This window comes from Pipra filicauda, unplaced genomic scaffold, assembly GCF_003945595.2.
Source record: "Pipra filicauda isolate LSUMZ 115617 unplaced genomic scaffold, ASM394559v2 scaffold211_size2331000_pilon, whole genome shotgun sequence".
NCBI lineage: Eukaryota > Metazoa > Chordata > Aves > Passeriformes > Pipridae > Pipra > Pipra filicauda.
Window position 1 is genome coordinate 1,497,827 of NW_024104323.1, and position 22,551 is coordinate 1,520,377.

Sequence of the window (22,551 nt, forward strand, 5' to 3'; positions counted from 1 at the left end):
TTTTAATCAGGATCGCTTAAACAGGACCTTAATTCGCGGGCTCAAGGGTCAAACTCTGCCAGAAAATACAGATGTATTTTCGGAGGTGGTGAAGCACCATAAATCCCACGGCAACAGTGGGTTGGGACTGGGTGAGCTTTAAGGTCCTTCCAGCCCTCAATATTCTGTGATTTTATGATTATATTTGTGATTTTATTTACGATTTAAGACACTGAGCCGAGGTGAAGCGCTGAGGGGAGGAGGGGGCGGGGCCTGAGTGGGCGTGGCCCGGGCGGCGCACGCGCGATGGGCGCGTAAACAGCGGCGGGTTCCGTGAGGGCCCCGGGGGTCGCTCCAGGTGAGGGGGGGCCGGCAGGTGAAGGAGGTCCCCAGGTTAGGGGGTCTCCAGGGGATCCCCCGCCCCCCCCGGGGACCCCCGCCATGGATAGCCCGGCCCTGCCCATCCGCCGCTCCCGCCGCGAGCTGGTGGAGGCCGTGAGAGAGCGGCCCTTCCTCATCGTCACCGGCGAGACGGGCAGCGGCAAGAGTACGCAGCTGCCCAGGTACCTCTTCGAGGCAGGTAACGGACACCCCCCCCCCCCGCGGGCCCCCGAGGGTGGGGTATGAGCAGGGATAAACGCGGATAGTCCTCCGTGTCCCCTCAGCTTCGGGCTGGGCTGTGCTGAGAGGAGGGTGATTGGACCCTTTAAATAAAAAAACCCCTGTTGCCACGTGTATGCTGTGTAGGTAGGGGTGTGCGAGCTGACTCGGAGCTGCACAGCTCACGGTGCCGATAACTCCAGGGTCGTGGTTCGATCCCTGTACGGGACATTCACTTAAGGGTTGGACTCGATGGTCCTCGTGGGTCCTTTCCAACTCAGAATATTCTGTATAACCTCAGTGTCCCAGTTCATCTCAGATCACTGGGGTTCTTTCAAGCTGGAGGAGGCCCTGGGGTGACCCTAATGCGGCCTTCCAGTACCTGAGAGGCTCCCAGAGAGCTGGAGGGAGACTTTGGACAAGGGTCTGGAGTGACAGGACAGGGGGAATGGCTTCCCACTGCCAGAGGGCAGGGTTAGATGGGATATTGGGAAGAAATTCTTCCCAGTGAGGGTGGTGAGGCCCTGGCACAGGTTGCCCAGAGAAGCTGTGGCTGCCCCTGTATCCCTGGAAGTGCCCAGGGGCAGGTTGGACGGGGCTTGGAGCAACCTGGGCTAGTGGAAGGCGTCCCTGCCCATGGCAGAAGGGTTGACACGAGATGATCTTTAAGGTCCATTGCAACCCAGACCATCGTGTGACTCTGTGCTCTCCGCAGGCCTGGCCAAGCACGGGGCCATCGGTGTCACCCAGCCCCGGCGCGTCGCCACCATGTCGGTGGCGCAGCGGGTGGCCGAGGAGATGGGCTGTGCCCTGGGCACTCTCGTGGGGTACCAGGTCCGCTTCGACGACTGCACCTCCGAGGTAGGGCCCTGGGGGCTGGCATCCTGTGGGAGCAGGGGGCTCAGTGGGCTCTGGCTCAGGGTTTTGCCCCTGGGCCTCTCCGTGGGGTGGCACAGCCCCAGTGCCTCTCTGGGGGCTTTGGTTGTGGAAGGTCTCAGAGCCTGCAGGAGCTGAAGTTGTTTGTGTTGTATAACTCATTTGGTGAAGTTTTTTGCATCATGTAAGTTATTTTGATGAAGTTTTTTGAACCCCTTGCAAGTGAAACGTTGCCGAGCACCTGTGGTGTGGTGCATGATGATCACCTGTGGTGCGGTCTGAGAGTGTGTCCTGGAAAAGATGTGATGATCTCAGTGTTTGCTTGACTTTGAAATGATAATCCGGGATAACAGCTGATTGTCTGATGAAACCTTTCAGGACACTGCCATCAGGTATATGACTGATGGCTGCCTGTTGAGGCAAATCCTGACAGATCCCCTCCTCAGCAAGTACAGCATCATCATTTTGGATGAAGCCCATGAGCGCAGCCTCAGCACTGTGAGTGTCACCTTATTTCTGTCCTTTGGGGTCACTGTTTCTCCTTTTCTGTGGTCTGCTTATACCTTCCTTTCACTTCTGCACAATCCCCAGGGATTTTGACTGCCTTTTGCTGTCCTAAGACCATAGAACTTTATTACAGGCTCAATAATCTGAAAATAAGATGTGACCTGTAGTCCTGTTGCAATTGGCATAGCTGTTGTTGTGTTTGAAAGCATTCCAGCAGCTTTCCTGGCTGTTGGATGCTCTCCCAACATTTCCAGGAGTTTGAAACCAGCACAACACAAACAAAGCCAGTGAACACAAACTTTCTAGAATCTTTATTTTTCCACTCACTAACAACACCCTGAAGCATCTTTCTTGCTCTAGTGTTTCTAAGGGTGTGTTCACAACTGTGCAAAGAGATTGTGGCTTTTAGGACCATGGAAGTGTCAAGACTGACCTAAGTCCCAAAAGCTCTCAGAAGTCACCCTGACCCTTCTGTGGGCAGCACAGGGACACTCAGGTCACTCAGTCCTCAAGAGATTGTGTTGTGTGTCAGACAATCTGCTGCTCCAGCAAACAACCTGCCAGCCCAGCTGTGGAAAGGGGAAAATGTTCTCTGAATCCCAGTTCTGCCCTCAAGCATCTGAGGGTATGGCACATAAACTGAGTGAGGTGATTTAAGAAGTTACTGCTCCATCACCTGTGTCCCTGTAAGGAGCAGGTTTTTAATCCAGAGCACCCCAGAGTAAAATAAACTTGCTGAAATCATCACAATAAGTGATGAAACAAAGGAGGGTGCACACACAGTCAGGTGATATGCTGAAAAGTGGGGTGAAAAATGGGTCTGAGGTGACTGCTGGCAAATGACTTGACCACGAGAGTATAAAAATGAAAAACAAAGGAATTTAAGGTATACTGGTTCTGTCTGTGGGCTGTGAGAAGAGCAGATAAAAAACTAAATTCTAGAAACCAATTAGTGTGCTTACAAAATGACCAGGGTAAAAGATATGTTTTCTTCTGAGTGCTTAGGCCTGGAATATGGGATTTTCATTGGCAAAAACCGGTCCCTTCCAAGTGCTTCAGGCACTTCTAGTAAAGCTGGGGTATTAACATCAGTTGCTTCTGTTTTTTCTCTCAGGATATCTTATTTGGTTTGCTGAAGAAACTCTTTCTACAGAAGAAACCCCCGGACAGGAAGACGGAGATGAAGGTGGTGGTGATGTCGGCCACCCTGGAGGTGGACAAGCTCTCCGAGTTCTTTGGACACTGCTCAGTGCTGCACATTCCAGGGAGGAGTTACCCTGTCAAGGAGATATTCTGCAACCTGCTGAGCCCCAGGGACGTGGGCAGCTCTGCCTATGTCACAGAGGTCTGGTGGCTTTGTTTTCTGGGCGTGTTCTCTGGTTTTGGTGTGATTTAATCTGGGACAGACCACAGGAATCAGCTGCTGGATTGTGTATCTGAGCATCCCTGCAGGAAATAGGGAAGAATTAATTAGTATGATGAGTTTGAGAAAGGTTGCAGCTGTTATTGGCTTGTCTGTTGTTTGTTCCAGGCTGTGAAAGTCACGCTGGATGTCCACCTGAATGAACCAGAAGGGGACATCTTGGTCTTCCTGACAGGTGCGAATTTTTCCTTCCACCACCCATGGTTATTCCAGGTTATTCCATGGCACTGCCAGCAAAACAGACTGTCTGCTTTGTCCCAGAACAGTGAGTGGAGAAGGGAAAAGTGGGGGTTGATGCACACAGTGATCATTTTCAGAGCATTTTAGGAATATCTGTACCCCTGAGGCCAGATAAGAAAATCACTAACTTGAAAATTTGCATATTCTCTTCCCTTCTTGTGCCAGATTGACTCTGTGTTGTCTGCATGTTTTATTTTGTTGTTAATTCAGGAAGGGGGAATTACATCAATGTATAGGCCAGGCCCTTAGGCACTCATCCTTTCAGGAACAGCCTTGGTGAGAGGCACTGTGGAAAGGCTGGATGTCACCTCCTAAACTTAACTCTCATTACGCCCTTCTTTTAATGGTGTTGACAGCTCTGTAATATTGACAAACCAATCTTGTTTAAAGATGTTGCAAACTAGGAAGGCAGAGTCGTGACTACTTCAGTGCTCTTCTATGTCTTTTAGGTCAAATTGAGATAGAAAAAGCCTGTGACTTGCTCTTCAAGAAAGCAGAGTCTATTGATTACCGCTACGAGGTGCACGATCAGGCCGTGGAGGGATTGCTTATCCTACCTCTGTATGGCTCAATGTCAACAGGTAAGAGCTTATGATGTCACAGGGAGCTTAGTTCACACCAATGTGAACTGCAAGAGTTGTTACAAACAGCATCCTCATCAAATCTTTCTGAAAAAATGCCGTTAATTAACCCATTTGTTACAATACTGTGGCACTACTGGGTTTTTTGGTGGTGTTCATAAACTAATTAAACTTCTCTGTGCTTGCACTGCAGCCTCCAGTTCAAATTCACATCCACTGGATGTGGCCTCACATGGCATCAGGATCCTGAGCTTAGGGAGGGGATGGTGTGGAACTGGAAGTTCAGGTGGCCTCACTCTTTGTTTTAGGTGGAAAAAACGTTGCCGGGAGGTTTTTGGTGCTGAGGGCAGAGCTGGAAGGGAAGATAGCAGTGGTGCAGTGTCACACAGTGTAGGAAGGTGCAGGTTATCAGAGGCAGGCACTCTGTTTTGTTTGGCAGCAGTACCACAGTTAGTTCCCAAGAGTTAAAACCAGAACCCTCTTGACCTTTGCTGTATTTTCAGGTGAATTTGAGGGCAGTGTTTGAATATGTGGGTGCAGTTTGGAGGCTGCCAAGGGGCTGAGTGAATGCTCAGAAGAGCAGAGCAGCAATTTCCCCCTAAAAGTGCTGCTGAGATCTTGTAAAGATCTGCAGAGGGAGCAAAACTGATCTTTTGGAAAGAGCAAAGTTGCATAAAAGAAAAGCATAGCTTCTTCCTTATTCCGTGACATTGATTCCTGACTGAGAGGGATATTTTATTTTATTTTTATTTTGTGGTAGTTCCTCAGAGGATGTTGTATTTCAGTATGTCTAAGTACACATTAGAAAATCTTCCTTAAAGAGATTTTTATATTTTTCAAAAATAGTAAGTGAGAAAATTTCAGGGGGAAGTTGAATTTCCACCTCTTTTTTTTGTTCCTTGGGAAGCCAAATGAATGGATGGGAGCTGCATGTGCTGCTTTGATACATGTTAAATGAAGATTTGCTGGAAACATGGGGGAGTTAATTAGTTTTTTTTTAATGTTCACATTCATTTGCTCTGGTGGTTAAAACCCTTCAAATCCTTCATGAAGATTCTGTTTAGACCAGACATCTTGTTTGTTTTCCTGGTTAGGAAACAACCAGGAGAGTTGGCCTTTTTCCAAATCTGGGATATTTGAACAGTAAAGAAAATATTATCTGATTTCTGGCATTTGCTAAAATAACACCAATTCCATGTTTTAGGATGTTGTGTGATTCACTTTCTAATGTCATTCAAGTGACTTTCACTCAGCATTTGAGTGAATTTGGTGGAAATCAGTGCTGTAACATAAACTGTTTGACTGACTCCCTGTCATTTCAGATCAACAGAAAAGGATATTTTTGCCAGCTCCTACGGGCATTAGAAAATGTGTGGTGTCCACAAACATTGCTGCAACATCTCTGACCATCGAAGGAGTCAGGTATTGTTTTGTGTCCTTCCTAAAAGCAGTGGCAGAGGGGATAATTCAGGATGTTCTGACTTCCTTCCATTTCTGTACCTGCCCTGTTGCCTTTTTCGTGTGTGTGATGAGAAAACCCTTAATACCATTATATAGTCTTAGAGATGACTGCTGGTTTTGGGCCCTAATTTGAAATCAAATCTTGGCTTCACTAAGTGACCCTGTGGTACCTGTCTGTGTGCTGAGAGCTCTGTCCTTTCCCTCTCTCAATCTTTTTGCCCAGGTACGTCGTAGACAGCGGGTTTGTGAAGCAGCTGAATCACAACCCCCGAGTTGGCTTGGACATACTGGAGGTGGTTCCCATTTCAAAGTAAGTTTTTAAACATGTCTTGGTGTTCCTGGGAGTTGCTGTGACAACACCATGTATTGGTGGATCTTTAAAAAAAAATAAGTAAATAAAAAGATGAGGAGCAGCCTCGAGGTTCTGTGATTTAAAGCCGTTTCGTTTGTTGCTACGTAGGAAGTGGTTCAGGATGTATGATTTTCTATAAGTTTCAGACATTAAGAATGAACTGACAGTGCATTCTCTGCAGCCTGAACAGGGGCTCACATGTCCTCTTGTGTTTGAATACAACAGCCTGATTCAGAGAAGCTTAAAAAAATCTTCCGTGCACAGAAACGCTGCTCCTGCCCGTCCTCGTCCAGCTGGAATTCTCAGCTGCTGCACAGTAAAATACCTTCTGCCTGCAAGCCCAGAAATTGTTGTTATTTGTCATAATCACCCCGTGGGTAATAACAGAAGGGATTGAGAGTTTGGATGTTGGTTTTTCTGGAAGGAGCGAGGCGAAGCAGCGAGCTGGCCGAGCCGGCAGGACCTCGTCCGGGAAGAGCTACCGGCTGTACAGCAGGGAGTTCTGGGAGCAGTGCATGCCTGACCACACCGTCCCAGAGATCAGGAGGACCAGCCTGACATCTGTCATCCTGACCTTGAAGTGCCTCTCCGTGCATGATGTCATCAGGTGACCTCTGGGCAGGGGATTATCCCCGTCTCCCCGAGTCTGGGCAGCGCGGCACCCAGAGCCTGTTGGCAGGAGGCAGGATTAGGTTCCCCAACCAACTGTGACACTTCAGTTCAATCAGCTTTTCTGCTGTTCTCCCCAGCCTGTAATTCCAGGTTGGATCTTGAGCTCAGGTTTGGGGTTCTGCCAAAACTGGCTCGCTCCAAAATTCAATATATAGTTTGTAGCATTCCTTTAAAATATTGATGTTTATGCCCCAAAAGCTTCATCTCTGCGGGATGGTTTCATTTTAAGATCATACAAGTGCAGAAAATACAGTTGAGCTTTGTGTGGGCCATGCTGGGATTTGTCATCAATCATAATTCCCCAGCTTGAGGCAGAACATGCAGTAACACACCCTTATGCTGCAGATGATTATGTGCACTTTGGTCAAAAACCTGTATTGGGAGGTGAAAGAAGTATTCTAATAAATATGAAAACTAACAAAGCTATTCTGGGTCTGAACAGATATTTTTTTTTTTACTTCATTTTTTTCTACAGATTTCCCTATTTGGACCCCCCTGAAGAAAGACATATTTTAGAAGCTCTCAAGGAACTTTACCAGTGCAGTGCTATTGACAGGTAAAAAATAAAGGGGTGCAGTCACTACAGGAATTTAATGGTTTAACTGGGGTCAGTGTTTGTTTGTGTGGACTAAAGGACTTCCCCAGCAGTAGAATATGTTTCCTCATTTAACTTCCAGGAAGTTACTACTGGGGTTTAATATAGGCTGTAAAATCAGGGTTAGAGCTGGGCTTGGGGATTGAGAGATACAGATCAATTTGTCCACATTGTCCTGGAGTTCCTGAGTGACCTCAGACAAATTACCTCAACCCAGTGCTGGAGCTCCTGATGGCAGATCCCAGACTGCTGTGACGGAGGAATTTGGGCTTTAGCTGTGAGGTCCATCCAAGAACTCAAGGCAGGAAGCAAGATCTTATCCTGAGCTTCCAGGAATTCTTCTTGCAGGAATTAAATAAAAGCTGGCTGTGCCTGGCATGGAGCAGGCACAGGCAAACTGGGGACACTTCTTCATGTCTCCAGCACCTGTCTGGGCACACACATCCAGAGGGAAATGCTTATTCCATGCCCTTCATCGGGATGTGGTGGCTGACTTAGGTGTGCATGCCCCCCTTTAACACTGAAACACGAATCTGGTGTTTCTGTCTTTTTTCCTGGGATAAGGAGAGGCCATGTGACAAGACTGGGAGAATTCCTGGTGCAGTTTCCCCTCCCTCCCAACCTGAGCTGTGCTGTCATAAAAGCTGCTTCCCTTGACTGTGAGGATCTCCTGCTTCCCATTGCAGCCATGCTGTCCGTGGAAAACGTCTTCATCCGGCCAGGTAGGAAGCCTCTTATCCCCAAAGCAGCCCCATATGTTTTTAAAGCTTTCCATGAGCTTGGAGTCAGGGCACATTGCATGCCAGGAATTGGACAACAGCTGTTCCAAAGGCTCCAGACCAGCATGGAATTGGGTTGCCTTTGTCCCAAGGCTGTGAGCTGGGAAGCAACGTTTGCGTAAGCAGGAGGATGCCGAGAGGTCATGAGGGGGAAGCTGTGTTACAGGAGGGGAGGGAGTGAAAAAAAAAACCCAGAAAAGCAAAATGCACCACAGCAGATGTTTTGCTGTTGGTCTGAGTACAGACAACAGGGACTGATTAATTTGTTTTTAATGAACGGGGTCACCTCTGGATTATCTTTCCTGTCAATAACTCTGTTTAACCAAACAGACCTTTTAAGTTACTGTGAGAAGCTCAGCTTGTCACTGCCTCGTTTCCAGTGTTTTTCTAAATGGAAAATACAGTTTTGCTGTGGTTCCAGGGTAGCACCTTTCGTAGTGCTAAACCCAGTCTCTCACATTCTCCTTTCCCCTCCTGTCTGTCCCCCTTTGTGCTACGTATATTTGTATATGTCCTGTCTTTGTGGGAGACCTTTGTCCTTCCCAGTCACTCCCTGGCTCTTGTCCAGTTATCCCTGTAGTCCATTAACTGTCCCTGTTAGCACAACAGCCCCAGACACTGCTGACACCACTGATAACCTGGAATCTGCTCCGGGGTCCTTCCCATTCCCACAACTGTCCCTGTGCTTTCCCATCCTCCCTCTGGCAACGTGCCCTTGTTCTCTGAGGCATTGGTAACTCTTCAGCAACCCTGAAGACTGGGAAGAACATGGAACTCCCACCCTGAAGGCACCTCAGGATGTGTAGGATCAGGCCTCCTTCATCCATGGTACCTTTAATACCCACAAACTTCTGCCATCCTCTGCAACAGCAGCACTGCAAAAAGTTGTGCCTCCCTCTCCTGAGGGGAAAAGGTTGTGCTGGAGAAGAAATTTCTCGGGGTATTCAAACCTTGAAATAACACTTTGGAAGTGTTGCTTTTGCCCAGCACATTCCTAGCACTTAGTGGAGGTGGATTCCCACTAAACTCACAGATGCACATGTTTTTCTAGACTCTTATTTAAGACCTCCACTGCTGTGGCCCTGGGACAAAAGCTGAGTTAAATAGATTAGATGGGGTGGTTTCAACAGCCTTGTTTTTTCTCTCTCAGGGTAAAACTTCCACTTGATCCTCGGGAGCTGTTTGTTTAAGGTCTCTGTTCCTTTATCTTTCCATGTCACCATCTGAGCTGATTGTGAGAGAGAAATATGTAGAACCTTTCCAAGAGAGCAGGATTCTTCATCTCTATTTGCTGACTGATGAGATTAATGACAGATTTAATAGCATCTACATGCTCCTGTTCAGCAGGAATGAAAGGAGGAAGAGCTGTAAATGCAGCTGTGGAGGAGAGACAAATCTAAAAATAACATGAATAAAGAGCCCAGGCTGCCAAACACACTTTGGAGAGATGCTAACAGGACATTAGGGAGTGCTACCTAAAAATGACTTTAAGTGAGATATAACTTACTTCCTCAGGTGATCCTCAGAAGCAAAAGGAGGCTGAGCTTCAACACCAGGAACTTTCCTCACAAGTGGGAGGATGCAATGACTTTGCAACCCTCTTAAATATTTTTGAACAGTGCAAAGCAAGGTATAAAATGATCCCTTACAGTAAGTGGTTTTGCATTGCTCATAAATCCCAGGTGCTGCCAGTCCTTAGATGTGCTGCACATACACGTGTGTCCTCGTGCCTAATTGCAGATTTATTCCTTCTTTGAGCTGTAATTTCTGTCACTATTTAAGCCAACAAAGTATCTGCTGTGTAGGTTGTTGCCTTTGTGTGACCATAACGAAAAGTCGAGGCAAGTTTCTGCCTTCAGCTTCCAAAGGGCTTCTTTATAATACAAATATTTCTGTTCTCAGCAAGTCTCCCTCAGCCTGGTGCCAGAGACACTGGATCCACTGGAGGGCTTTAAAATCTGCTTTTAGCGTGGAAAAACAGCTCCGGGAAATCACCAGTAAACTGAAAGAGGTAAAAAAATGTAATTTCTAGTTATGTTTGAGTTATGTAAGTTTATATTTCAGACATGTACTGGGCCACTGAGCCTTTGCCAGATGGCTGCTGCCTTCCTCATGTAGAAACTAATCCACTTAAATATTTTTGTAGAGCATCCTGGCTTGTGTAACTAACAGGTATGATGGTGGGAACAGGCAAAAAGGAGAGTTTTTCCCCTTTCCTCATGGTTTCTGTACAGTGAGAAACCCAGAGTTTAAAATCCATGGGGTGGAAGGGGGTGTAACTGCTTTTTCTTTAGGAAAGATCCTGATTTGTGTTGTTTTTCCTTTACACAGCTGCCAGACTTCCCCAAAGAAACTTTTGAAGGCTCCAGGACTGAAATACTGAGGAGGTGCCTGTGTGCAGGATACTTCATCAATGTAGCTCGGAGGTGAGGAAGGGAGTTTGGAGAACGGGATGGGAAAGATGTCACACACATTATTTATATATATATTTATATACAGAGGGCTGTGTGCTGGGAAAAGGAGTAACTGCAGCTGCAGGAGCTGTTTCTGTGCAGGGCTGGAAGCTTTGTAGGTCTCTGCTTTTCACTGTCATTACTATTCCAAGGATGTAAGAAACTTCCCCAGGAATGTCATTTTTCTATCTGTGGGATGAACTCCCAAGCTGATGGGTAGTTCCAGGCATTAAACTAAAGGGCTTGGAAATTTCCAGTAATCATGGCTGTCAAAGGCTCCACTCCCAAACCCTGTCCTTATTGTGTTGCTGTATCTGCAGTGCTGCTGTGGTAAATCAGATATGTTTTATTCCTCGTTGTTTTTTGGTTTTTTTTTACAATTTAATTCTGGAATCCCCTTTCTCTCCTTAGATATTGACTTTCTCTACTTAGATATTGACTTTCTCTACTTAGATATTTGACTTTTGGCTTTCTCTGTGTAGGTATTTGAGTATTTTGTCTATGCTGCAGCTGATTAGTTTAGTTCAGTCTTGCTGTCCGTGTTGCTGTCTGATCACAGCAAAGTGTGTTTCGTTATTTGTTTGTTTATTTATTTTTTCCCCAACCCTTTCAGATCTGCAGCCAGGACATTCTGCACAATGGACGGACATGGCAGCATTGTCTACATCCACCCCTCATCCACAGTGAGTTTCCAAAGTCTGTTGGTAAAGTAGCAAAGGATCTGTGACAGGAATAAGAGGCAGGTCCCACAAACTCTTCCTGGTGCTTGGTCTGGTGCGGTGTTCATTTGGAGAGTGGGGAAGAGCCTCTTCAAAATTCTCTTCAAAGAACTTCTTCAAATTTGGTGAATGTTTGGCTTATGATACGAGTGTAACACAGACTGAACTTTCTCTCTGGGCAGTTTTAAGCAAGTCATTCCACCTTAATTTCCCTGAAAATTAAGGATAATGTCACCTCGCATCTGAAGCGTTGAAAAACGCTCCAGTTGAAGGGGGCTCTCTGGAAGTAAAAAACTCTTTTCAATCAGCTCAGAAAGAATCTCTTTTGACTGATTTTCCAGCTGTACAACCAGGAGACTCTGCTGGAGTGGATCATCTTCCACGACGTCACCGTGACGTCCAAGATCTACGTGCGGACCGTGTGTCCCGTGCGCTACGAGTGGGTCAAGGACCTGCTGCCCAGGCTGCACCAGATCGATGCCTACGAGCTGAGCAGCGTGGCCAGGGAGGAGGTGACAGAGGAGGAAATAACCAGCTGGAAGCACAGGGAGGACCTGAAGAGGCAGTTGGGTGAGCACAGGGAGTCCGTGTCTATGGGGCAGCTTCTTGGTTGTGTGGACTCCTGTTATGTCACTGGGTTCAGTCTGGCCTGGAATGAATTTTTTCATGTTTACATGTTTGATGTGTGTGGTTCTGGCTGTTCTCTTTTCTCTGCAATCCTTGTTTTCTGTCTCTGCAGTGTGAATAGTGGTGTTTCCTTACTGGCTCTTGCCGAGGTCCTCCTTCCTAGAGCTCACAGGGGCAAAACTTTAACACAGAACTGGCTAAAAGCATTTTGAATCTGATTATTTTGAGTTATTATCTGATTATTTAAGTTTATAAAAGCTTAATTAGTGGAAGGAAAGGCTGCAGCATGAGCTGAATTATTATTTGACTGCAAGACAGAATAATTACAAATATTCTAATGGAATAGAATAGAAATATCCCAATAATTACAAATATTCTGATAAAGGGTTTCTAACCATAGATACCCAAATAAGACTGTCCTGAGAGAGAGAAGTCCTAAGGGTTATGGAGAGGAGGGGAGGGGAAAAAAAATCAACCCAAAAAACCTCACCCACCAAAAAACATGAAGGAAAAAGCGTCACATTTTGGTGAATGTCTCCTTCTGACAGTGAGTTTAATGCCATATGTTTCAATAGTTTTAATTAAGACTGGTGCCTGCTGACTGATCTGCTGCTTGACATTCTCTGAATTCTTCTGTCAGCAGGTCCCTAAAGCAGCCAAGTATTCCAAGGGCCTCTTTCCTCCCGAGCTGACCCTTCCAAAACATCCACTTTAATGTACAGCCCAGGCACTGGCAATATTGATTCTCTTCCATTTCCTTAAAATGGAGACTGCTGGGCTCAGAGAGTGTGCACTGTTGTATAAACCCACCATTTTAAATGATAAAAAACACATTTCATGTGGTTATAAATGGGATAGGAAAGGATATTTGCATTATTAGGTAATGCAGAGTAGCACCATCCAGCTGAAGTCCAAGGAGCTGAGGTTTGTTCTCCATGTCCCTCCTAACATTGTGACTTCACCAGGCCATTGTCAATTCATTTGAGATTAATATTGACCTAACAGATGTTGTATTTCTGGGAGCTTCATAAAAATAGGTGGCTAAATAGCTGAGAAAGGCTTAATTACTGGAAGGAAAGGCTGCAGCATGAGCTGAATTATTATGTGACTGCAAGACAGAATAATTACGAATATTCTAATAGAATTGAATAGAAATATCCCAATAATTACAAATATTCTAATGTTGATTAAAGCCTCAGGGACAGACTGCAGTAGCTGCTTCATTCACACAGCTTTTAGGCTCTCAGAGTCTTTGATTAATTTTTTATTATTGTTATTTTAAACTGAAAATATTTCTTGCTTTTCTTGCCTCCTGGGAGAAGCCCTGCCAAGGTCTCAGTGCTGGGGGAGAACCTGCATTCCTGATGGTGTCTGATCCCAATATTGGCTTTTCCCACTCCCTTATCTCCTTGTTGTCCAATCTCTTCCCTCTCCCTCTGGAAATTTTTCAGAGATGGTTTATTCTAAGCTTATTTCCTGTCCCTCTCCTGCCTAAACCTGAGTTGGAGATGTGTAATTTAGAGAGGAAATGGGTACATAGAACACGAGATGCACGTTCTGTGTTCCAATAAAACCCAAGGTACACGCTGGGGATGAGAAGAGCCCAGCTGCAAATACTGACATGGGACTTCAGGCAGGATTTTAGTTTTCATTTTTTCCCCTCCCTGCTGTGGTACAGTCTGTCCTCTCTGGAAGTCATTCAAATGCCTGCCTGGGACTTGAAATAAAAAAAAAAAAGAGATTCTGTTGGGTGTTTTTTGGGGTATTTTACCAACAGGAGGAATTGTAGTGCTGGGGATGGGGGGGGTGACACAAAAGAGTATATATTTTTTTTCTCTCCTCTTCTCCCCCCTAGAAGGAGCCACAGACAACTCTGCCAAGAAGATGGAGAGAAGGAATGATGATCAGTCCATCCTGGATGCCAGAGCCCGTTACCTGGAGAGGAAGCAGCAAAGAGCACAGGGTTTAGGTGGCCCAGTGAAAGAAACGGGGTAATTCTGGTGGCAGCTCCACTCCCATGCGAGGGAGGGGGGTTTGTGCAGCTCTGGGGATGTTTGCACGATGCAAAGTGACTCACAGGAATGGAGGGAAACTTCTGCTTTGTGGTTATTTCAGTGCAGAAGAGTAAAACACAACCTTCCTTTGCTGCGTCCAGCAGGGAAAAGTGACCAAGCTGAATTTTGTTGCTGCGTGTCACTGGCAACAGTTCACTGGCTGGAAGACTGTGGTGCCAATTCTGCAGCATTTAATTGACTTAAAAAGGTCTCAGTGTCAACAAAAATAAAATTTTCTTAAAGATTGGCTGTTTTTTTTATTTTTTTTTTTAAGGAGTGGAACTGTAAGTTTTTATCCATTTCACTCAGTATGATGGTTGTACAGCCTCAATGCTCATCCACTCCTCAGTTAAATGTGTAGGAAGGGCTCTTTTGATGATGGAACCATCAGGATTAAATCCAGAAGGACATTTGCCCCCTGCATTCCCTGCTGCACCACGTACAGGGATGGCTCTGGGTGAAGATGTCTTTGTGTGCCAAGTGTTCTGGCAGTGTTTCCACATTCCTGCTAACAATGCATCACTTTTGTCAGGGATGACTTAGCACTGTGGGTTTTCCTGCTGGCAAAGGAACCCACCCCAGCAGTGGATCCCTTATCCCCCAGGGCTGGCAGCAGGGCTGCTCCTAATGGGCTGTTTGTCTGGATTTGGGGACTGTTATTTTTAAAAGATATGGATTTTGATCTCAAGAATGACTGTTTCAAATGTGTGGGAAGAACACACGAGGAAATACAAGCTTTTGTCCTTAAGCTGTGATGCTTTGTCATCATAAAGTTTGTCTCCTTCTCAGTAAAGAAATAATCCTGTTTTATCACCTCAATAACCCTAAAATGTTCCAGTGTGGAGCTTGTACAAGACAATTTCCAAATAACTGGAGGAACATGCTGTCATTTTTTTCCCACCTCTGTGTGTCACCTTCTTGCTTTCCAGGTCACTTGTTAAAAGGGATGTGGTAAAATATTCACCATTCCCCCTCTGCTCCACCTTGAGCATTCCAGGCTGATCAAAAGCTCTCGGAAACCTTGGGATTCTTTGTGGGAAATATAATATTCCTCATAAAAAAAGTGGTAGATCTGATAATTGATCTGATAATTGTTCCTCTTTTCTGTAATTATGCCTATTAAAAGGGAAGAGATGGGGGAAAGATGGGGAGGGACTTTGGACAAGAGCTTGGAGTGACAGGGCGAGGGGAATGGCTTCAAACTGCCAGAGAGGAGGTTTAGGTTGGATATTGGAGAAAAATTCTTCCCTGGGAGGGTTTTTTTCACTCTGGTGCTCAGGCTCTGCTTTGGAGCAGGAGCACTTTTCCTTGACTCAACCTCTTTTGCTGTTTAATTTGATTCATGATATATTTGCAAGTCATGGCCACTCCTGAGTCAAAGGACATCTGCCCCACATGCTGGGTCTGAAATGAGCAGCTGGAATGGCTACTCTTTCTTGGGGCTGGAAATCTCTTGGCAGATCCTGCTGCTTTCTGGTTCCTTTTATTGTTTTCACTCTCTTAGTAGAAAAAAGGGAGGGGTTTTTGTTTTCCCACTTGTGTTTCAGGGCTGCTCAGAGAGTTGGAAATGGGGAATTTAAGACAAATTATGTGAGGAAATAACCGTGAGATTGCCAAATAAGGTGTAAGGAAAGCTGGGGTGCCCCAAGCACACCCAGCTCTGGGCAGAGCACTTGGAATGCTGCATCATCACAGAGAAACAGCTAAAACTTAACTCTTTTTGTGTGCTGGAGGTAAATTGTGAGTTAATAAACACGGGAGGAAAGTGGGAGTTTGATTGTGTTCCTGCACTCATTAACTGTGGGCCGTGGGAACAGCCCCAGGGACCATCCCGGGGTTTATGGATGGACAGGGACAGCGGGGACACCCTGGGGGGAGAACATCATATCCCGGTGCCAGGGACACCCCAGTCCCTTGGTGTGTCCCCCGGAGGGTGGATCCATCACATCCCAGTCACAGGGACACCCCTGTCCCTTCGGTGTCTCCCCAGGAGAATGGGATCTATCCCATCCCTCGGTGTCCCCAGGGGGGTGGATCCATCACGTCCAGGTGACAGGGGCACCCAAGGGAGCGGGGGATCCATCACATCCGGGTGACAGGGATATCCTAGGGGGGAATCCATGGACACCCCTGGTGACAGGGACACCGTGAGAGGGGGGATCCAAGGACACCCCCGAGTTGGGGGATTCATCACAGGGACAGGCCGGGTGACAGGGACACCCCACGTGGGGGTGGATCCATCACATCCCGGTGACAGGGACACCCGGAGGGGGGTGGGATTTATCGCATCCCAGTGTCAGGAACACCCCGGGTGACAGGGACACCCCAGAGAAGAGATCCAGGGACACCCCGAGGGGAAGTACCCATGCCCCCCCTTCCCGGTGTCAGGGACACCCCGGGGGGGTTATCCAGGTGTCCCCCCGGTGTCAGGGACACCCCGGGGGGGTTGGGGGTATCCAGGTGTCCCCCCGGTGTCCCCCCGGTGTCACCTTGTCCCGGCCGCGCCGCGCGGTCACGTGACCCGGCGCGGGGCGGTGTGCGCCGGGCGGAAGTGACGCCACCGGCCCCTCGGTCGCATGATGTGGCAAAAAAAAAAAGGCCGGGAAGGAGCCCTGAGTGATGCGTCCCCAAATAGTCCCTTCCGGCGGCGCATCACCCCGGCCACCCCACTGGCGCCGCGCGCCGGCGGATCCCTCCGCGCGCCCCCGGCGCGGCTGAGGCGGCTCGGGCGGGCGGCAGGTGCGCGTATCCTTCCGCCGTGGTATCCTTCCGCCGGCGGGGGCAGCCCTTCCGCACGGCCCCGCTCCGCCATCGCGGCCCCGCAGCGCCCGCAGCGCCGAGCCCGGCCCGGCACGGAGCCCCCGCCGCCACCATGGCACAGATCCTGCCTATCCGCTTCCAGGAGCACCTCCAGGTGGGCGCCGGCGCGGCCGCGCTGTTCTGTCCCCGCCGTGCCGAGAGGACGTACCCGGGCCCGCCCGCGGTGCCGCCGTGAGGGCTGGGGGGGGGCGCGGGGTGTTGGTGTCCGGGAGGGAAGCGCTGCCCAAAGGGCACCTTCCTGAGGGGCCGGGCCTGGCCTGCCGCCCTTGCCGGTGCCCCCCCGGGCTGGGCGAGGCCGGGAGGGAACGGGGAGCGCGGGTGGTTCCGCGGCGTGAGGGGAAATCCCGCCCCGGCTCCGGGTCTGCGAGGGACGGGGGCGAGCCGGGCAGGGCTGGGCTGCCTCCCTGCGCCGCTTCCCTCTAGATATATTAATAATCTTAACACCTATCCTTGTGAGGGCGTAGTAAGTGGTTCTCCCGGTGCTGTCTGGGTGTAATGTCACGTCCCGGAAGGGGAGCTGCAGTGAGTGCGGGAGCTGCCGCGGCTCCCGCAGTGCAGCGGGGGCAGTGCAGGTGCCCAGGTGCCCTCTCTCAAACCCAGGCTCTCGCTGCACCGCCCTCGCCACCGCGGTTATTTCCTTTCGCTTCCCTGACACGGCTCCCTGAAGGCAGCGGTAACACGTCCTAGATGTGCAGGAACTCGGGGCTGCCTTCCCGAGGAACGCACCTCCCGTGTCCGTGGGTGCAGCCGGAGCGCAGGGAGGGGTCTGGAGGTGCAGGTCCGGTTGTGCAATGGCCACTTCCCCTCTGGCAGGTCTATGGGGCGAAGTACTGCGAGCCACGGTTCTCCTGGCTGGGGCCGTGGGGTTAGTTAAGCTTGGTTTCACTGCTGGGGAGGGTTTTTTGTGTAATAAAAGCTACATTGGCACACCTGGCTTCTGTGCCCCTTCTGCCCCGTGGTTTCAGTGTCTGTGTTTAGTTTGTGTTTGTGTAACTGGGCACTGATGTACTGATGGATTTCCATCATTTGTAGTGACTTCTTTTCTTGACTCAAACAGAAAAATTTCAGTTCCTAGGCACCCTGCAAAATACTTATTTTGTGGTGTAAATTACCACTATCCATAGGGTTTAAAAAAATGGTGCCATGATTACTTTCTGTCTGAGTGACTGTTGAGTGTTGAGGAATTTTCCTTCAATACCAGGTGAGGAATTTTCCTTCAATACCAGGTGAGGAATTTTTCTTCCATATCAGTGGAAAAGCAGGCCAGAATTCCTAGCTGAGGTGTGCCTACACTCCTTAGTGAGCAGCACTGACAGGGGAATCCCAGAGCTTTGTCTCTGAGCAGTGCCTTGTCCTGGTGGTGGCACAGCCCAGACCCAGGTGCTGAGGTGGTTCTGTGTCCTCAGGTGAAACTCATCCCTCTGTGTGCCCAGCTCCTACTAAAGCATTGTGGAAATGCACCTCTGATATATTATTTAAGCCCCAAACCTTGCATGTGACCCACTGCCAGGTCTCTAATGACATGAGTCCTGTTACATAATGAAACTCATCTGCCTCATGCCAGGAGTGCTGGGAGGGTTCAGGCCAGCACTACTGTGGAACAGGACTGTTCTGCCCAAAGTCTGATTTATATGTTTAGTTGTGTTTTAATTTGCATTTTCTCTCCCTGCACCTCTTCACTGGTTGAACCAGTACCTTTTATAGCTGCACACGGAGCTGATCTCTCCTCAGGTGGGGTGTCCAGCCCTCTCAGCCTGGCTGCACGTGGCTCTTGCCCAGTTTGCTGCTCCTACCGAACTTCCTCATTTTATTTCATTGAGAAATTTTCAGAGGAATTTGAATTCTTGGAGTTCCTGTTTTTCCGCTGAAGCTTCTGACATAAATTTCGAGAGCAGAAACGCTGCTATTGCAGTGGGTTTGTTTTAGTGTATTCCAGGCTGCTCCTAGGGAATCCTCATGGGCTCAATAGTACAATTTCTTGAACTGTGCCTGACCTACATTGTCTAGGAAACTTGTCTTACAGGTGTTGGGCAACACTTGCAAGTTTGTAGCTGATGCTTTAATGCAAGGCAAGGCACCCACCCAGAGCCTTATTCATAAAAGGCAGGTGGTGAATGTGAATGAGGAAGATTTTGCAGGCTGTTGTTGAAATCTGATCTTGGCTGGTGATTTGGGAATGAAGAGTAAAGGCTCCAGAAGCCCTGAATACCTTGGGGGCACAGGACAGTGCTTTGTACCCCAAACTGGAGCTAAAGATCTACTTTGGGCAAGGGCCAAGTGAGCTTTCTGGGGAGTCTGAAACCAAAATGTGTTCTCAGGCTTCAGGTTTTGTTTGTTTGAGTCCCATCACATGCTCTGCAATCTCAGCTGTCCCAAATATGTAGGTTTTATCTGTGTGGTGTCTACTGTACATCCCTGCCCGGCCTCAAAACAACATGTTGTGAGAAACTTCCCTTGGGAGTTTTCAAGGAGAAACCTGGTTCCTGTGCTATCAAAACTCACGTTATAAAACTTTACAGTGCTACTTTTTTTTTTTTTTTCTTTTTGAAGTGGCTATGAGGAAACAATCCACTGTGCTTGTGGTGGGAGATCAGAGGTCAGTGTGTGAGATGATTGTAAATCTGGTTGCTCGTGTGCAGGTTTTAGGGATTCCTAAAATGTTCCCGTGAGTGCTTGAGGATGGAAGTAAAACACAGCTGCTTTCTGTGGTGGGTCAGTGGAGCTTTTCTGGGATTACAAGTTCCTGATGAGTGAGAAGGACCCAGATTAGATGGACTGGGATTGCCAGGTCATTTAGACACAAAATACCCCAAAATATATAAAAATTGAAGTTGGACCAGGCCCGCTGCTGTACTGAGTTAAGGCATTAATAAATATTCTTCTGCACCTAAATATTTAGAAAGAAATTTTTTAATTGTTCTGTAAGGCAGTACAGAGAACTGCCAGCTCAGGCTGTGTGCTTGATGCCAATACAGAACTGCTTTTTTTAAAACTAGGAAAAGGGTCCTTGTCTCTATTGTTCATTGATGGAGCAAACCTGAATGGCAGCTGTGCTGTCCTGGGGTGGTGGCACTTGGGTGGCTCTGGAGTCACAGCTGTGCCAGAGAATAAAACAGGACAGCCAAGGCATCATGGAATAAAATATATCAATTCAATACTTTAACAATGGCAAACAACAAAATATTTCCATGTATTGTGCTGACAGTGAGACAGTTTAATACAGCCTAAAACACTAAATCTCTGCTGTAACAGCATTAGTTTGGAGCAGTTACATCTCTGGTGGATACAAGTCAGGAATTAGAGGACTCTGCCTAATGCTGTTTGGGTGGGATTCTTGCTCTGCTTCTTAGTGGATCTGCATTCCTAAAGCCAGTGAGTTTAGAGTATTCCCACAGAGGGAAAATCTGTAACAAAGAATGGAAATGTCTTGAGGAGAGTGTGTGAGTGTGTGAGCTAATTGGATAGGAGCAATTAGTTAAGCAGTTTATGAGCTGTTCTGGGCATGGCCCTCCCAGCAGGCACTGCAGTGCACGGGCCTGCCCTGGTGGCTGCTCAGTGCCCTGTGCTGGCACTGGGGCCCCAACCACGGAGGAGGAGAGGGAGCCAGAGGTTCTGAGCTCCAGTGTCAGCAGCTACAGCCCCAGGGTGGTTTGGGACTCAAACAGTCACACAACACACCCTGGGGCTGTGAGAGGGGTGGCTGCCTGGGCCTGCTCAGGGGAGGCACAAAATAGGAAGGATATAGAAATAAAGAGCTCTTGAATGGCAGAGAGGTCCCTTATCTGTTGAAAACATGACTTCCTAGGCTGTCACACGCTGTAACTCTTACCTTGCACTGGGAAGAGTGATGGATTTGGAGCCAGGGGCTGGCCGTGGGACTCTTACACAACTGCACTACCAGAGCAGCATAGATGGGAATTTTTTGGTGTAACTTAAGTTTGCTTTTCTAATTTTCCTGTATGGAATTAAAAGAGCAGCTGAAACGTAGCCTGGTGTCTGCCTTGTTCAATCCAGCCCAGTGAAACATGGCCTGTGGCAGAGCTGATGTGACTCACTGCACATCCAGGAGCTCCTGCTTCCCAGAGGACTGGTAATTTTTCTGTTAGCTGACACTGTCCAGCTCCATGATTTCTGGCTGCATGGGGTTAAGGAGTCTGGGCAGGGACTGAGCAGCTGCCTGTGGCCACAAGAGCAGTGGTTGTATCCTGTCGAGGTGAAATGTGTGCTCAGCAGTTCCGTGTCCTTCCTCGTAGGCAAGGAGAAATTATGTGACAGCTAAGCACTGTCACAGGAAAGGGACTGTCACAGGAAGGGGTCAACAAAGAGACTCTTGTCAGCAGTTTTACCATTCAGTTTGATGTCACATGTATGTGACAACTTCCCTGGGTAGGTTACCAAGAACGGGCTTGAGTTATCTTCCACTGAAAAAATAATGCTGGCAATCAGACGTTCACTCGCTGTGTTAGGATGATTCACATCTCAGTGCTGTTCACATAAATGCCATCCCAGAATTTCATGGTTCAGCAGAGCCTGCAGTTGAGTGAAGTATCTGATCTTGGGTTAGATGAGTCCTTCAGGGCGACGTCTCTGCTGAACACGGGAGCTGCTGCTGTCCCTGACAATCTGGTTCATGGTTCCACTCTGCTTCACAGAACACTTTATTCCATACAGGAGACTGGTGTCACTGATCTTCCCAACAGATGTGGGTGCAAAATAACTCCCACTGGAAATCACTTGCCCAAGCACAGTGAGCAAGTTCTGCTTTCATATCTGCTTGAAAGGCAAGGAAGTGGGTTTTGTAGTAAAATGTACGGCTGTCTTAAATTCCTTCTTTTTTTTTCAGTCTTTTAAACTTGTTTGTGAATCAGTGAAATGTAGTGAGTGCAATATTAAATGTTTGGGGTTATTTTCCCTTTGTAGTAAATTGGTTGGAAACCCACAACCCCCTGTACTCCTTTAGTTGTAGTGCAGCTCAGGAGTTTGTACATGGAATAGTATTGAAATTTTCACAAGAAAGCCTCCAAAGGAATATTTGCTGTCACATTTCCTCACAGTTATCTTCATCTGTGTTTGCTCTGCTCAGCTTTCTAAACATGCCTGCCTGGCTCACCTGGACTTTAGCCAGTCTGGGGAAGAAAACAACCTGTATTCCAGGGAATGATCTCTGTTCAAGAGTTCTGTGCATCCTTGGTGCAGCCAAGGAAAGTCCCTGTTGGCCTCACCAGTGGGTGAGGGAAGTGCCACTCCTGGCTGGTGACACTTGTGCAATCAAAGGCAGGGATTGTCACAGTTAGAATTGACTTCCTGACGTGGTTCCTACACTGGGGTCTGTTAAGATGAAAGATGAAACGTTGGCAGAAGGAGCTTGTGTGTACTTAAAGACTTCCCTGAGGGTTGTGCCTCCATCAGAAAACCTCTCCAGGCTTTCTTCAGAGCTCCCTTGCCAGTTGACTGAATCTTTGGAAAGAGACACCTCACTTTGAAAATAGTGAGAAGTTTAAGAAGTACCACTTTTAAAATCTCCCCCCACTCCCTGGGGTTAGTCCTCAGATGTGGCACCCAGCAGATGGCAGTTTGATTGTGATTAAGGTAAATCTGTCCTGCAGTATCCAAGTGACTTTGATTTGGTGGGTTTGTCTGGAGCTCCCTAAGAGGTCCTGCCATCTGCTTGGACCTGCTGCTCAGATTTGTTCTGTCCACAGTGTTTGAGTGTAGTGCTGTGAGTTACTGCTTGGCACTCAAACTACCCCCCTCTACCAAATTAACAAGGAAATTTAGTGCTTGATAAATGATTTTGCTCTTGTGAAACTTGC

General features: G+C 47.8%; 2 protein-coding genes across 9 annotated transcripts in view; both read left to right on the forward strand.

Moving 5' to 3' along the window:
- The first annotated feature begins 306 nt into the window (after positions 1–306).
- Positions 307–15,689, forward strand: DHX40 (DEAH-box helicase 40). Of its 2 annotated transcripts, none has more exons than XM_027744875.2 (17): positions 307–559; positions 1,295–1,440; positions 1,834–1,953; positions 3,077–3,307; positions 3,494–3,560; positions 4,075–4,206; positions 5,529–5,628; positions 5,891–5,977; positions 6,444–6,626; positions 7,167–7,247; positions 7,851–8,008; positions 9,581–9,695; positions 9,968–10,076; positions 10,397–10,491; positions 11,132–11,201; positions 11,579–11,807; positions 13,720–15,689. In XM_027744875.2, exons 1-17 carry the CDS (start codon positions 421–423, stop codon positions 13,857–13,859), a joined length of 2,202 nt encoding a protein of 733 aa, XP_027600676.1. In that variant the 5' UTR covers positions 307–420; the 3' UTR covers positions 13,860–15,689. The 2 variants fall into 2 exon arrangements, with proteins under 2 accessions (XP_027600676.1, XP_039236986.1); XM_039381052.1 differs by having other exon boundaries at positions 457–542.
- A 995-nt stretch (positions 15,690–16,684) lies between these two features.
- CLTC (clathrin heavy chain) overlaps positions 16,685–22,551 on the forward strand; it is a 30,199-nt gene continuing 24,332 nt past the window's right edge. For all 7 annotated transcript variants that reach the window (XM_039381021.1, XM_039381023.1, XM_027743444.2 and 4 more), the window contains exon 1: positions 16,685–16,832. In XM_039381021.1, coding sequence (XP_039236955.1) covers positions 16,791–16,832 — 42 coding nt within the window. In that variant the 5' untranslated portion in view covers positions 16,685–16,790. The remainder of the gene's footprint in view (positions 16,833–22,551) is intronic.